Source organism: Pseudorca crassidens, chromosome 2, assembly GCF_039906515.1.
Source record: "Pseudorca crassidens isolate mPseCra1 chromosome 2, mPseCra1.hap1, whole genome shotgun sequence".
NCBI classification, from domain to species: domain Eukaryota; kingdom Metazoa; phylum Chordata; class Mammalia; order Artiodactyla; family Delphinidae; genus Pseudorca; species Pseudorca crassidens.
In genome coordinates this window covers 171,646,311-171,663,912 of record NC_090297.1, presented here as the reverse complement: position 1 = coordinate 171,663,912, position 17,602 = coordinate 171,646,311, and the positions used below count along the sequence as shown (strand labels likewise).

Here is a 17,602-nt window from a genome sequence, read left to right as displayed (position 1 = left end):
ATTTCTACAAAATTGAGGTAGACAAGAGTTAAGGTGACATTAAAAAAGCAAAACTTATGCCTTATTTCACAATGATCCTTTTCTAAATAGAAACATTATACTTTAAACATGAAAATATGATATTGAACTCAAAGAAAAAAAATGACAAAATTCTGGGAAATTTGAAAGAAATCTTAAAAATTTACAAACCCAATCTTGCAATATGCAGTTTTATGATTTTGAAAGTGGAGGCCTTGGGACCTAGCAGATTTTGGGGCAAATACATATTTATTTATTTAACATCTTTATTGGAGTATAATTGCTTTACAATGTGTGTTACTTTCTGCTTTATAACAAAGTGAATCAGCTATACATACGCATATATCCCCATATCTCCTCCCTCTTGCGTCTCCCTCCCTCCCACCCTCCCTATCCCACCCCTGTATGTGGACACAAAGAACCAAGCTGATCTCCCTGTGCTATGTGGCTGCTTCCCACTAGCTATCTATTTTACATTTGGTAGTGTATATATGTCCATGCCACTCTCTCACTTCGTCCCAGCTTACCCTTCCCCGTCTCCGCGTCCTCAAGTCCATTCTCTACATCTACATCTTTATTCCTGTCCTACCCCTAGGTTCTTCAGAACTTTTTTCTTTTTTTTAGATTCCATATATATGTGTTAGCATACGGTATTTGTTTTTCTCTTTCTGACTTACTTCACTCTGTATGACAGTCTCTAGGTCCATCCACCTCACTACAAATAACTCAGTTTCATTTCTTTTTATGGCTAATATTCCATTGTATATATGTGCCACATCTCCTTTATCCATTCTTCTGTCAATGGACACTTAGGTTGCTTCCATGTCCTGGCTATTGTAAATAGAGCTGCAATGAACATTGCGGTACATGACACCTTTGAAATATGGTTTTCTCAGGGTATATGCCCAGTAGTGGGATTGCTGGGTTGTATGGTGGTTCTATTTTTAGTTTTTAAGGAACTTCCATACTGTTCTCCATAGTGGCTGTATCAATTTACATTCCCACCAACAGTGCAAGAGGGTTCCCTTTTCTCCACACCCTCTCCAGCATTTATTGTTTATAGATTTTTTGATGATGGCCATTCCGACTGGTGTGAGGTGATACCTCACTGTAGTTTTGATTTGAATTTCTCTAATGATTAGTGACGTTGAGCATCCTTTCATGTGTTTCTTGGCAATCTGTATATCTTCTTTGGAGAAATGTGTATTTAGGTCTTCTGCCCATTTTTGGATGGGGCTGTTTTTTTTTTTTTTTTTTTTTTGATATTGAGCTGCATGAGCTGCTTGTAAATTTTGGAGACTAATCCTTTGTCAGTTGCTTCATTTGCAAATATTTTCTCCCATTTTGAGGGTTGTCTTTTTGTCTTGTTTATGGTTTCCTTTGCTGTGCAAAAGTTTTTAAGTTTAATTAGGTCCCATGTGTTTATTTTTGTTTTTATTTCCATTTCTCTAGGAGGTGGGTCAAAAAGGATCTTGCTGTGATTTATGTCATACAGTGTTCTGCCTATGTTTTCCTCTAAGCGTTTGATAGTGTCTGGCCTTACTCTTAGGTCTTTAATCCATTTTGAGATTATTTTTGTGTATGGCATTAGGGAGTCTTCTAATTTCATTCTTTTACATGTAGCTGTCAAGTTTTCCCAGCACCACTTATTGAGGAGGCTGTCTTTTCTCCATTGTATATTCTTGCCTCCTTTGTTGTAAATTAGGTGCCCATATGTGCATGGGTTTATCTCTGGGCATTCTGTCCTGCACCATTGAGCTATATATCTGTTTTTGTGCCAGTACCATACTGTCTTGATTACTGTAGCTTTGTAGTATAGTCTGAAGTCAGGGAGCCTGATTCTTCCAGCTCTGTTTTTCTGTATCAGGATTGCTTTGGCTATTCGTGGTCTTTTGTGTTTCCATATAAATTGTGAAATTTTTTGCTCTTTTTCTGTGAAAAATGCCATTGGTAGTTTGATAGGGATTGCATTGAATCTGTAGATTGCTTTGGGTAGTATAGTCATTTTCACAATGTTGATCCTTCCAATCCAAGAACATGATATATTTCTCCATCTGTTTGCATCATCTTTAATTTCTTTCATCAGTGTCATATAGTTTTCTGCCTACAGGTCTTTTGTCTCCTTAGGTAGGTTTATTCCTAGGTATTTTATTCTTTCTGTTGCAGTGGTAAATGGGAGTGTTTCCTTAATTTCTCTTTCAGATTTTTCATCAATAGTGTATAGGAATGCAAGAGATTTCTGTGCGTTAATCTTCTATCCTGCTACTTTACCAAATTCATTAATTAGCTCTAGTAGTTTTCTGGTAGCATCTTTAGGATTCTCTATCTATAATATCATGTCATCTGCAAACAGTGACAGCTTTATTTCTTCTTTTCCAATTTGGATTCCTTTTATTTCTTTTTCTTCTCTGATTGATTTTACAGATGGAGATAACTGAGACTCAAAGAAACTGACTTATTTAAAGTCAGCTAATAGCTGGCACAGAAATATGATATCGCTTATATGTGGAATATAAAAAAATGAACTTATTTACAAAACAGAAACAGAGTCACAGATGTAGAAAACAAACTTATATAGAAAACAAACTTATGGGGAAAGGGCGGGGGAGGGATAAATTGGGAGATTGGGATTGACATACACACTACTATATATAAAACAGATAACTAATAAGAACCTACTGCATAGCACAGGGAACTCTACTCAATACTCTGTATGACCTACATGGGAAAAGAATCTAAAAAAGAGTGGATATATGTATATGTATAACTGATTCACTTTGCTGTACACCTAAAACTAACACAACATTGTTATAGTTGATAACACTGTATCAACTATACTCCAATAAAAAATTTTTTTAAAAAGAAAGATGTTTTCAAATCCTTACTAAGTGTGAAATCTTCGGATTAGCAATGACAATTTAGGTGTGTAATAATATGAAAATGACATGTAATTTGATAAACTAGGGGTCCCCAAACCCCAGGCTGCAGATGGTACCAGTCTGTGGCCTGTTAGGAACCAGGCTGCACAGCAGGAGGTGAGCGGTGGGCAAGCCAGTGAAGCTTCATCTGCCGCTCCCCATCGCTCCCCATCGCTCGCATTACTGCCTGAACCATCCCCCACCCCATCCGTGGAAAAATTGTCTTCCACGAAACCGGTCCCTGGTGCCAAAAAGGCTGGGGACCTCTGTGATAAACCATGGAACTTCCTGGTCACTTGGCTAGAAAATCATCAACTTTGCGTATCACCCTGGATTTTCTTTATTGCTCTTTGCAAACTTGTATGGTAAAAGAACCTGGACTGAATCTGAGAAGTCTCCAGTCAATAGGCTGAATCTGGTCTCAGGCTGGCTCTGTGATGCCTCATTTTACTTTGTGGAGCAAAAATACCACGGTACTATAAGAATGCCAAGGAGAAATACACTAAAAGGCTGCAAGTTGGCCATGCTCTTCCATGAAGGTAGAAATCAATTCCATAAAAGGATATGTAAGTTTGTATATTTTTCACAGCAGGAGATTTGTATTTATTCCTGTTAAAATTAAGAGCAGAGTTCAAGAACAGCTATGCTTCTAATACTGAGATCTGAATTATAGTACTTTATGACACATCCCGGCGCTATGGATTATTCTTTCTTGTTTTGTTTAATTTAATATGTTGCATGTTCATTTTAATACAAAGGTGGATGAAATCATTTATACTTTATATCTTAGAGCAACTTAAGTTTTTCTTTGCTTAGAAAGCTCTTCAGAGATTTTCTCCTGCAAATTTGTCCCCCAAAAGATCCTTTTTTTCTTTGATCTGAGATTATGACATCAGAAGGATGTTGGTTCATGAGAATTTAAGTTTTATATACTGGGTTGGCCAAAAAGTTCGTTCAGGTTTTTCCATACCATCTTACAGAAAAACCCGAACAAACTTTTTGGCCAATCCAATATTATGCCTTTATGTTATCTTTATGCCTAAATTACATGTTTTGACTGAGTTATGTTTTCAGTTCAATGCAAAATATGTCTGTTAATTATTTTATGGAATGGATCTGCTGATAGCCCAAATGACTGTTAACCAATTATTTTCAGTACCATGTTGAAATGTGGCTAAACTTAATCTGATGGGGACAACAGGGGTTTGTGTTAATTTCATGTTTCAATTTCATGTTAAGACTAGATATTAAAAATAAACTCACATATCTTTGAAGTTCATTTAACACCTTAATCAGTTTTAAATTTTACTGAAACAAAACTTCCAAATATCCCTAACGTTAAAAGACAGAGCAAGCAGATTTCACTCTAATCCTTAATCCACAGTGTTAATGCAGTCAGAGTTTGACCTGAGGATGGTGATTATATTCCAAATATAATATTGCACTAAACCACAAAAGCAACCTACTAGGGACTCAGTGGTTTGATGGAGGCTACACAGCTCAGAGAGGTAAAATTCAGCTACTATATAACTGGTCACAACTCAAGATACATGGGTGGAGTGGTCTATTTTCTTTCTGAATTCTCCATTCACTACTATAATATAATGCCAATGATTCAATCTAGGGGATCCTGTAGAAACGGATGCTCAAGGTAGTTCAGACCTATGTGACTTACCTTGCATATGTATGAATAAGAAAAGAGATTTTTAGGCTCTGGTACTTGAAAGAAAGCGTTGCTTTGATAGAAAAGTATATATCTAGGTATCTATATATCTTTATCTATACACCTATATCTATCTATATGTATGTACATAAATGCTAACACATGTATTCACCCGTGAGTGTAGTTTGGTTTATTCTGTTTATATTTATCCAGGAGACAGAATATGTCCTTCTGATTTACTAAATTCACATTTCCAGTCCTATCTCCAATTAATTTCCTCTGAAATGTTTTATGTACACATGCGCGTGCGTGCGCATGCGTGTACACACACACACACACACACACACACACACACACACACAGGTTTTATTTCTTACCTGGTGGGGTCCAAGCTACATATATGGAATCAGGCCCAATTACTGTGATGTTATATGGAGGTGGGATTTCTTCTGGTGTTAATATAGGTGTCTGTATAATGTACTCATTACTGGGACTGCTGCCACCTTCAGTAGTGGCTTCCAGCTTATAAATGTACCTATATTTAAAAAAGAAAGAATTGTGATAAGGCAATGCACACGATAATTGGACAGTGATTGCTGGCTTTTCTATCTATTGCTTGGTTCTAAATTTGTGACAAATTGCAAATTCTTTGTTCCCCATCCAGAGACTTTACCATAGACCTTATAATTTTTCTAGCACAGGGAACATTCTCTCCAGGACATCACTATTTCGGACCCTTTCCCATTTTATTTTATTTTTTCTTATTTTTTATTTTTTTTAAATATGGGCATTTTAAAATGTAAATTTATTATTATTATTTTAATTATTTAATTAAGTTTTGGCTGCGTTGGGTCTTTGTTGCTGTACGTGGGCTTTTCTCTAGTTGTGGTGAGCAGGGCTACTCTTCGTTGTGGTGCGTGGGCTTCTCACTGCAGTGGCTTCTCTTGTTGCAGAGCATGGGCTCTAGGCACACGGGGTTCAGTAGTTGTGGCATGTGGGCTCAGTAGTTGCAGCTCAAGGGCTCTAGAGCACAGGCTCAGTAGTTGTGGCGCATAGGCTTCGTTGTTCTGTGGCATGTGGGATCTTCCCGGACCAGGGCTCAAACCCGTGTCCCTTGCATTGGCAGGTGGATTCTTAACCACTGCGCCACCAGGGAAGTCCCCCCCATTTTATTTTTAACCGTCGAGTAATTCATTGCTTTTCTTAAAGATTTCAGGAAAGTCTTGGAGTGTGCCGGTGGATTGTGGAGGATTCAAATGAATGTTCTCCAGTTTTAAATGGGTTAGAGTTCAGGGAAATATGTTTAGAGAAAGATGTCTCTAAATTGATCTGCTACTCTCTACAATAAAACTAAATTGATCTCTACTCTCTGTAAGAAAACATCTGTTGATCTAAGATATATTCGATCTCTGCTGAGAAATGAATGGGACTGAATTGCAAATATGTGGAAGTTTTCCCCCTCAAACCACTCCTGTCTATATATAGTATAGCAAGTAGAGAAAACATTATCCCAGAAGTAAAGGTTGTTGATACAAAACACACCTCTTTAGATCTCTTTTCTTGCTAGTTTAGGGATGCATGATTTTGAAGATCATTTGATAATTCTTAAAATTGAACACTTTGTGTATTTCATATACGAAAAAATTCTCATGTCAAATAAAAGGCTGTTTACAGTTCTAAGGAATATCATGTCCTCTGAAGACTACTGTAATGAGCTAGTGTTTGGATCTTCATCATCTGAAATGGATTAAGAGATTTCATCAGCTATGGAATGGCTAATATATGAGATTAATTAACCAATTCATTTAATATTGTTTCAGTTGGAGATGGCCTCTTTCTCAACCCTGAGAAATCTGTAATTCTCACTGTACGATTGGTGAAGTTTTCTTTTAGTTTACCTGCTGTTGGGCTCCAGGTTTTTATCAGTGAAGTTCTGCTCCTCACTGCCCCCCAGGAAAACCAAGCTTCCATTACGACTCAATTGATATTGAGAAATGAGGCCATTGGGCTTTTCCGGCAGACTCCAATATAATTCCACTGTTGTAGAATTGATGATAATGTGTCGAGGTGTCACCCAAACTCCTGGCAAAAATAACACAAGGAAGTTTTATTGCTAGGATACAGTAAGCACCATATCAAAAGTCATACCATCACTCCACATGCTATGATATTTTTATCTGTTGATAAAAAAATCTCATGGTGAGCAACAAAAATACATTTTATTTGTTTTGGAGGTAAAGTATATAATTGGGTATAAATATATAAATACTTTACTAATGCTTTAATTATTATTAGTTTTGAATTGCCTTTAGAAAATGAATGCCAGACAACTAGTGACGGAGACTTTCTCTATCTTGGCTGTTACTCTGAGTGTAATCAAGACCTAAGAAAATATCCAGGAATTTTCAAATTTGATGCCTGTTTACTTGGAATCATAATCTAGTATTTGCCTGAATTATCAAATTCGATGAACAAACATACTTTGCCTGTGCCTCTCTGACACGACATGCTGTGCTTGTTTTTTCCTTTCTCTCTGGCTACTTCCAGCCTCATTTACTGGCTTCTCTTCCCTTCCTGGACCTCAAAATGATATAGTGCCTCAGAGAACTAGGCTCTCTCCTCTACCCTTCCCTCCCTTCTTCTCCTTTCCTCTCCTCTTGTTTGGCAACACTGTCTTTGTAGTTGATCTCCATTTAGTCTCAGTTTTAAACATTATCTCTATGTTGAACACTGCCTGATACATATCGCTATACTAAAACTCTCTCCTGAGCTTCAGACACATGAGTTCCACTCTCTACTTGCCTACCTCCATTTAGATGACTAATAACATATCAAAAACCTAAAACATCTAAAACAGAACTCTTGGTTTTCTGGTTTACAATCTGTTTGTCTCCAAATCTTATCCAACTATTCATTTTCTTGGGCAAAACACAAAAAAATTATCCCTGAGGCTCTTACTTTTCTCACCCCTAAATATAATCTATCATCGAGTCCTGCAGATTCTACCCTGAATGTGCATAGTCCTTTCTATTTTTACCTCTCCTGATCCAAACTACATTTCTCCCTCTCATGGACTCCTGTGATAGCCTCTAAACTAGTGTCTGTGTTTTAAATCTTGTCGTTCTCTCTATCACTTATAAAAGCATATATAGTATATATGTAACCTAGTATAATATTCATAAAATATACAGCCCTTTTGAAATTATTCATATAGTATAATTCCAATTCCTTACGATAACCTGTACGGCCCTACATTTTTCTGGCTCTGGACTACCTGGCACCATTCTCTTCATCATTCACGAAGCTCCAGCCACACCAGACTCCTTTCTAGCCTCAGAATGTTTCAAGTTCTTTCTCACCTCTGAGCTTTTGCACTTCCATTCCCTCTGACTGGAACACTTTTGTTCGTGACACCATGACAACTGTGCATTTTATTCTCAGATTTCAGTGACCCGTGTAAATATCACCTTATCAGGGAGGTCTTATTGACCACTATTCCCTAACTATAACTTTAACCCTATCTAAAGTGATCCCAACCTTGTTCCTCTCTATCATATGCCCTTTTCTATTTTCCTCTCAATGCTCATAACATCATAATCATCTTCTTTCTTTGATATCATCATTATTTTTTGTTTTTATGACTGTGTGGTCTATTTCTTTCTCCTGCTTTTAATACAAAGTTAGCTGCATGAGGGCAGGGGTCTACTCTGTATTACTAGTCCATGTATCTTTATGGATAGCACGATGCCTCATAAATATTGAATAATTTTGTTGTAAATTTATGTCCCACAAATTACTATGTTAAGTATTCTATGGACCACAAATGCGACTAAGATATGGCTCATTTTTATGAGGAGTTTATACCCTCTGTATAAAAGATAAAATGTGTACACAAACAACTGTAATTCAAGGTCAAATATTTAAGTAGTCTTATCAATGTAAAAATGTATTGATGGAGAACCTAGCGATGAGAAAGATTTTCATGTTGTCATCTGGTCATGCTCTGAATAGACTCTGTAACTCTCTTCTTCAGCTTTTAAAAACTCATTTCAATATTAAGTTCTCAATAATCAATAGTTTTTGGTTGATTGTACCTCCTGTGTAAGTTACTCAGGAAAGGGTAAGATTTCAACACTTTTATAAGAAAAGGACATTCAAATGCTATTTACTTAGCAGCATTCTGAAAGAATCAAGATCGATTTAAAAATGGCTCAAACTTACTGATTTTCTAAAGAACAGCTTAATCCTGAGAAGAGAGTAGTTCATTTTGTTCTGAAAGCTCACCCTATGTTAGGTACTTGAACAAATCCACAAATCATAATATACATTTATGTTTGGGTCTCTCTGCCAACAGCTGCTGGATGACTCACCCAGCTAATTAGAGCTCTGATTTAAACGTGATATTAGTTTGTTGATTTAAAAGATAAAGTATAAGGCTGTAGTTCATAATCCGCTTCCTGCAGTCCTGTCTTCCTTACCTTGAAGGATGTATTAAAAATCACCAAGTTGCGAGAAAGGCTACTGCTTAGTTTCTGCTTTGAATCAGTCAATGCAGTCTGTGGAAATGCAGGAGTTAATGAGATAAAATGAAGCCACATTTTGGTGTTGCTTTGTGTTTTAAATAAAAGTTGAGTTTTATATTTAGATAAGCTGGTGAAAGCTCTGTTCATGTTGGCAATAACCCTGTGTCCGTTGGTTTGATTTATAAGATGAAATTGGAATGTGTAAAAAACTAATAAGCCCTGTGTTTTCACTTACATAATGTTATGGAGACTCTCTTATCTTGGCAGCTGCAAGAAATCTTTGATAGGATAAGACCCGCCTTTGGTGAGAGGTCTTAGTAAGTCCCAGGTGAAGAATCTACCTCCCTCGCTGAGCCTGGGTCTCAGTGACATCAGAAAACCTATTCTACGTAATGGAAGGGCAGAACTGAGGCTGTTCGAGGGAAGGAAATGGATGGTCATGAGGGAAATCATCTAGAAGTGGGGTGGGGAGCAGGTAAACTAGCTGAGAGGTGTAAGAGGGAAAGGTCAGAAGGACACCTTGGTTGGTCTCTTGACATAATAGCTACTAAATAAGGAACATGTCCACTGGCTTTGTTTTAACTTGTCTTGAGTGTCATGCAGTATTACCCATTCCTTATGTCCCTACAAATTCCAAGTCAAAAATTCCAACACTTTTTGTGGATTGGCTTTCCCTTGGAAGTTAATCAAAGGAACAAGTTTTGTATTGGCTGATGTCGGAAGTGCATTGAATTCTGGGCCATTTATTATTTGTTCATTTGTGGATTCAACATTCTACTCAAGTTAGTCATTTTCTATGTTGGGCACTGTGAATGTGGGGATAAAGATATATAGTCTTTATCCTCCAAGGAACCTATAGTATCGTGATGAATAAAAATGGGTAAATAACAATTTATAGTCCAGTTTGATAAGTGTTTTAAGAAAAGGAAGCTTAGTGTGCTATTAGAGCACTTAGCCATGGTACCTAATACAGGCTGGGAGTGAAATGGGGATGGATGGGAAGGGGATGGGGTCAGAGGAGATTTTCAGAATGGGAGATATCTGAGCCAAATTTTGAAAAAATGGGAGTTAGCTGAGTGAGGATGTAGGGAAGGGTATCTAGAGGCTGAGGGAAACCCACACAAAGTCCTAGAGCTAGGGAAAGCATGGTACAAGTTCAAGTATATTGGCATGACTGGTATATTAAATTGCATGTGGGAAATACCAAAAGACTTGCCAGACTGGCAGAAGTTAAAACTTGAGGGGTCTGTCTAATTTGATTTACTAAGAAGATGTGGATTTCTTTCCTCCTGGAAAGAAATGGGATTTTTATGGAGGTAATTAATGTGAGTTATGCCTATTTTGGCAAAACTGTTAAAAAAGAATTGGGATGGTGATTTGAGAAAGAGGAGAAATGGCCAGAGGCAGGGAGACTAGTTAGGAGGCTCTGGAGAAGTTGTAGGTGTCTGAGCTAAGGCAACGACAGAAGGGATGGAAAGGAAGAACAACATTTTAAAAATCCTTAAGATTTAAAATTAATAAAACTATGAAGAATTGTCTACTATAACTTAAGGAAAAGAGAAGCATTAAGAATGTCAGTTTGGGGGCTTAGATGATTAGATGGTGGTATTTGAGAGAGGGAAAAGGGAAGAAAAGAAAGTTAGTGGGGAGAGCGATTTTAAACATTGAAATACTGAGGTTGAAATATTTGTAAAACACTTAAATATAAACATCTCGTAGACTGGTAGATAGACAGGCCTTAAATCTGCGAGTGTAGGCTTTGTGAAAGCTCTAGAATTTGGGAGCTCTCCACCTTCATTAGGAATTCCAGCTAGTACTGGAGAATTCCAAGGGAGAGCATCAACAGATAAAAGAAGGGCAGAGGAAGAGGAATCTGGAATGAAACTGAAAAAGACTGGTCTTCTTTTCCTTTTGCTTTTTCATATTATCAATGCTAGAGGAACGCATGCCTGCAATTTTGCATGCTTGAACTCTAAAAATGAACGAGAGCTTGCCAGTACGGCAGCAATCCTGAAAGAGAGCAATAATCCAGTTCAAGCTCTTCCCACTATTTGACTATGGAAACGCCATTTTTCTAGTAGGTTAAAATCGGAGAGAATTAGGTCCAACTTACCAATGGGGTCATAATGTGCTTTTTTTTTTTCTTTTTTTCTTTTTTAGATTGAAAATGAAAGAAATGAGGAGCTCTCAGGGTAGCTAGGAACAAATGCTTCTTTTAATTCTCTCCATATCCACTTAGACACCCAAATGTTAGACCTTCAAACTATGGCTGATTCACTCAACGAGACCTTTTAAAATTAGTTATATTGGGGTTATTAATTTAAAATGATATGTTTATTTCCACTTTAGCAAAACAACACAACTTAATGTTACTGCTGATTAGTTCCCTCACAACCTCCAAGTTAAGCACTCCGACTACATTTATTTCTCATACAAGTTATTCACAATTGGCACTTACACAGCCAGAAAGTGGATTCTAAATCCATGTCCGTTCTGCAGAGGAAAGCTCATTTAGTTTATTGTTCCTTTGCACAGTTATTTGTGTTAAAGTAAAGGTGCATAAAGTTAAAAACAGAAATCAAGTAAAACATTTCTCATCTCATACTCCCCAGCACTGTTGAAAGCTATAATGTTTAAGTCATGAAATCTGAGCTCTTTCAAGAAATCTTCTTTTTTTTGGACAAAGTGAGAATAGAGATGCATATTTTCTAAGAATTTAAATATATGGATTGGATGAGTAAACTGGAGAGACCCTGCTCTTTCATCTGGCTGAGTTTCAGCCAAAACTGGTTGATAGATCCTTTAGAAATTATCCATTATCATCAAAGTATCCATTTGACAGTTTACCTTTCCAAAAAATCCACTGCTGGTTTCTTCCTTTCATAGGAACACTAAGCTTTTTGACATGAAACATTCTTTATATAGAAAACATCATTAGTGAATTCCCGGTGAGGAGCCATATGCCCCATATGTGGAATTTTCCATTTTATTCCCCATTTACTGGTAGGAAGTTCAGGTCTAATATTCTGAGGTACAACAACCCCTTCATTAGAAGAGTAATGGACAAGTAGTTCAGGACTGTCTGATGATCATTAACGTTATATTTCTGTTCAGAAACTTAGTTATGCCTCTGTTTCCCCACATGGAAAACAGGCAGATAGTAGAGATTAACAAAAGAATTAGTTGATCACTAGCCCAAGCTTTTGCACACATTTTTCTCCTGCAAGTAAATGATACTACCCATCCCACTTCCTAACGCACAGACCGTTGTTATTATTTGGGTGCGTATGCTGCCAGAATCTTTCCTATGCATTTATTTATTTATCTATAGAAATGAATATCGTTTTCTATGTGTTGTTTTATAAGGACACCATACATGAATGTAGTTCTATAACTTCTATTTTATATGTATGGATCATCTCATTCCTTTAAACTGATGCATGGAATTCCATAATGTGAATATACCTGAATTTAGCTAGCAATGCCCCCACTCAAAGACATTTCAATTGCTTCCAGTATTTTGCCATTAACCAAACGACAAAAAAGGCTTCAATAAACATCCTGGTGCATGCCTCCTTGTGCAGTTGTGGAAGTGTTATTTTCTGGCATAGATAATGAAATTGAAACTGCTGTGTCATGGGGAAACATTTTATGTTTAATAGACATCACCAATTTGATCTCCAAGGTGATGGTCCCACTTTACATTCCCTCAAGCTGTGTATTTCTCCTCCTACCATTCATTTGTCAAAATCCTTGTTCCTTGTGGTCCATCTCAGAAGGCATCTGCTCCCTAAAATCTTTCTTGATGCCTGTGATGGGTTATAATTTCTCCCTTCATAGATTAACCTGAGCGTTCTGTTCATTTATTCTTTCTTCACATCACCTTTAAGATTCTCTCTCTTCATACAGACTTGGGTACTTGTCCTATCACTTCTATTTGACTGTAAGTTCTTGAGGGCAGTGATATTTTAATCAGCTTCAATAGGGAGCATGGTGCTTGTTATATTTTAGCTGCTCTGGGAATATTTAATCCTTGATTTTGGGAGGCATTTCGTATCCAAGTAGATAATAGTGTTTTTCCATGTAAAACCACATCTAAAAGGTTTAAGGGATTGAAGGCAAACTGCCTTGGGAAGCTTATAGTTTAACTAAACTTGAGAAATAGGAACCTACAATTTTATTTAATTTTGCACTTATAGACTTTATTCCTTCTTCCTTGTTTGTTAGGAAAGAGTTTATAGAGTTCACATCAAAATACCAAATGAAAACTTCTTCTCCCCAGTCATGGGTATTTTTTAATTACCTTGAGGGGCTGCCTGCAGAGTCTGACCTAGAAAAGGCTCACTTGAAGTGCATCCAGCAGATGTACAAGCTCTAAGTGTGAAGCTGTAGTTGGTGTATGGCTGCAGACCTAGAAAGAGCAAAAAGAAATCAAGTACCTCTTGAGAGGATTATTTATTATCAGGTAAGCACGAGCAGTCACATGCAGAGCTGTAGATACGATATCCAAAAATTTTAAGAGCAGAAAACACTCTCTAAGGGAGAGAGGAACTTCATAAGCAGCTCAGTATTAATAGAAATTTCATTTCTCACTGGTAAAATAATAAATTCTCAGCCTTCGAAGAGATCTGAAAATTCATGTCATCCATCCACCCATTTTACCCTTGATTCCCCTGTACAAGGTGTCATTGAAGGGGCTCCCCTGGCTAGAGGATCAAAGTAGTCCATCTCCCAAATAGCCCCCTCTATCTTTAGAGAGCTCTACAGTTCTCTATTTGGTTTGAAAGTCCTTCCTTATATTGTGGTGAACTCTTTCTATCACTTCCACCCGCTAGGGACTTATAGAACAAATCTAATTTCTTTTCCACATGACAGTTCTTCAAATATTTGTAGACAGTTATCAAATCCCCCCTGACTTTTCTCTTCTCTAGGCGAACCACCCCAGTTTCTTCAATTGCTTCTTATATGAACAGGGGCAGAAAAAAAAAGTAAAAAGAAGGTTAGAGTCAACATTTTTTAGCCCCAAGCCATATTCAGCTCATATTAACACCAACTAACTCTTTTGTATTCAGATGTATGATGTATGGTGTAGCACAATAATAGCTCAATAAATTCTCAGGGGAAAAAAGAATGGCAATCCATTTACAACAGAAGTTACGTATTGTCAGACTTCACTGCTCTGTGGCCAGTGACCCTGGACAAGTTACTTAGCTTCACTTTGCTCTCATCTACTGATCTGTAAAATGGGGAACCATTGCATCTAGCTTCTAAGGCTGTTAAGCAGATGGGATGGGTTACTTAGAGAAGTACTTTATTTTAGCAGAAGCAACCTTAAGACTCAGCAGCATTCAACAAGGATACATAGAGGCTAACATTTCTCGCCTTGATTCTTGGGAAAACTCAAACAATGCTTTACAAATATTTTCTTAAAAAAAGAATAGGACTTAATCTCTAATGTCAAATATTGGGCTAAGTTATAACATGGATCCAATAATTACTACACTTATTTTTTCATGAATTTAGAACTACATTTTCACATATTTTGTTCTTTTGGTGAGGTGACTCTTCCTCCAGAGACATTTATAAAGTCACACTGTCACTTTATGCAGATCTGCTCAAATGCTACATTTTAAAAGATTTTGACCGCTCTATCTACACACCATAACCAGCACTTTTTATCCTCTCAAATTACTTTCTTTCATAGCCTTCAACATTATCTGATGTTTGATTATATGTCTGTTTATCTATTGTTTGTCTCCACCTCCATGATGTAAGCTCAAAAAGAGCAAGGACTTTGTTTTGGCAACAACCGTATCCTTTGAATGGTGACAGGCACAAAGGAGGTGCTTGTTAAGTCAATGAAAAAATTAATTAACTGGTTCATTTAGAATTGAAGCAGTAGTCTGGGTTCTCTGCTAAAGCCATAATGTTCTGTAGCTGGAGCACCTCCAGGATTCAGCTTCAAAGCCCTCTGTGTTTCCTTATCAATTTAATGACAAGATGTAGATACTTATTTGATTATAATCTTCCATTAGGTTGCTATGGAGGATTTACATAATTGTGATATTTACCTGATTTAGGGATGAGGAATATGATGAAAGATCTAAGCCATACCCAAGCCTTGTGTGTTTGATAAAAGCTTATGGGAAAAGGCTAAAGATGATAGAATACAGAGCTCAAGAGAAAATGGAAGGAAATATTCAAGAATGAAGGTCAGAGACTGCAGTGGCTGGTGTAGTCTGACGATGTCCCTTTCTTTACTTCCATTAGTGAAAAAGGGGTCTTGACCCTTGTCACACCGTTTTATCTGAATAACTTACTTTCACACTTAGAATGTAAGCCCTTTGAGAGTAAGGATGGTATCTCTGAGTGTTTCTTATTTAAATCATTTTTTCCCAATAGTGCCTATTTGATGTATTCAATGTCTGTTAAATATTGTTTAAGGAAGACCGAGGCATAAAAGTACCCAATAAGGATGGCAGGGCTATGATGCGATGATGTCCATGTATCCATCACAAGTGTGATTTGACCAAACAGGGCCTTCCTCATAATTCCATAGGGACTCCTGCCCACAGTATCTATTTCACTGAGTAGGAGATTCTTCTCTAGTTGCAGAATATTACTAAAATAATATAAAAAGTTAATATAATTTATGAACAATAAATATTTTCCAGATCTTTTTCCTGAACGTCAGACTTAAGTATGGCTAGTAAAAGTGAAGCGATACTTGATTTTTTCTCCAGCATATTCTAACCAAAAAAAAAAAAAAAAAAAAGCCTTCATTCTGCTTCTCATTTTGTGTTCTTGTTGGTCTGGTTTCAGACTTTTGAAGGACATTTTAGGATGGGTCTTAGGAAAGGAAAAGAAAATGTCATTGCAGAGGTGTACTAAGATTGATTAGAAGATTGAGGGTATTTGCAGCGAGGACAGTAGCTAAAAAGAAAATTTACTGTACATAAAAGTAGAGGGACTTCCTTGGTGGTCCGGGGGGAAAGACTCTGTGCTCCCAATGTAGGGGGCCCGGGTTTGATTACTGGTCGAGGAACTAGATCCCATATGCATGCTGCAACTAAGAAACCCACGTGCTACAACTAAAGATCCCACATGCCACAACTAAAGATCCCACATGCCACAACTAAAGATCCTGCATGCCGCAACGAAGATCCCATGTGCCGCAACTAAGACCTGGCACAGCCAAAATAAATACATAAATAAATAATAAATAAATAAATGAATACTTTTGTAAAAAAAGTAGTGATTGTCTTTTTTTAAACAGAATTTTTCAGAGGGGGTTGAGTGCCATCCATTTTATAAATAGCCCAGAACACTAGAAGACAGATGTTTGGAAATGGTACCACAGTGGAGAAACTAGCCCTTGAGGGATTTTTGGTAGACCAAGGAAGGTGTACCAAGGAGTTTGTTACAGGTGTTTAGATTGGTGGGGTGGGGTGGTCTAGCAGAGGATGGGGCCATAGTTAGTGGAGGAATATGTATCTCTTGGAGCTATTGGAGTACTAGAATTAAGGGTGGTGGGTAGGATGTAGAACTGAGTGTTGAGTAGAAAGCCTTGGTCAAGAAGTCAGAAGATTATCATACTAAGTGAAGTGAGTCAGACAGAGGAAGACAAGTATCATATGATTTCACTTATATGGGGAATCTAAAAAAAGGGTACAACTGAACTTATTTACAAGACAGAAACAGACTCACAGACATAGACAACAAATTTATGGTTACCAAAGGGGAAAAGGGTGGGAGAGGGATAAATTAGGAGTTTGAGATGAATAGATATACACTACTATATATAAAATAGATAAACAACAAGGTCCTACTGTATAGCATAGGGAACTATATTCAATACGATCACAGAGATAAGAAAGGGTGAGGTCAGGATACAAATCTGGGCAGTCGGGCTGAGAAATGTGACCCAGAACAGTTGGGTCAGTCTTCCGAGGCTTATAAGGAAAATGACATAGGTAGCTCAAAGCCCAGTGACACTTCCAGTAATGCAAAAATTCCATGTGGGACTAGGTATTTAAATATTTTCATTTGGAATATGACCACAATTCATGTACTGAGGCAGTACAGCATAGCTGTTAGGAGAACAGAGTCTGAGGTTAGACTCTTTGGGTCTAATCCTTACCTATCTATTAACTACTACCATGGGCCAGTTCTCTGACCTCTAGGTGCCTCAGTTTCCATATCTGTAAACTGCAGGCATGGGAGTACAGACTGCTAAATTGGACTACAGCCTAACTTGAGGGAAGGCAATAGATGAATCCATTATTTTCTATATTCTCTTTCTTGGGTGTTGTGTTTTTCCTATTGTTAGAGGATTGGATTACTAGTAGGCTTGGTTCAAACAGTCGGTAAGGAAAGCATGGACTGCCAGGAAGCATAGATGATTTACATGAACTGGATGACCTTTCATATATATGACTCTGTAAAACTCAATAAAATCAACACATTTCAACTGGAATTTG

General features: G+C 37.3%; 1 protein-coding gene across 1 annotated transcript in view; it reads right to left on the bottom strand.

Moving 5' to 3' along the window:
• USH2A (usherin) overlaps positions 1 to 17,602 on the bottom strand; it is a 770,355-nt gene that overhangs the window by 154,763 nt on the left and 597,990 nt on the right. Inside the window, exons 55-57 of the mRNA XM_067729757.1 lie at positions 13,426 to 13,533; positions 6,498 to 6,681; positions 4,977 to 5,134 (exon numbers count right to left, since the gene is read on the bottom strand). Of these exons, the coding sequence (XP_067585858.1) occupies positions 4,977 to 5,134; positions 6,498 to 6,681; positions 13,426 to 13,533 (450 nt within the window). The remainder of the gene's footprint in view (positions 1 to 4,976; positions 5,135 to 6,497; positions 6,682 to 13,425; positions 13,534 to 17,602) is intronic.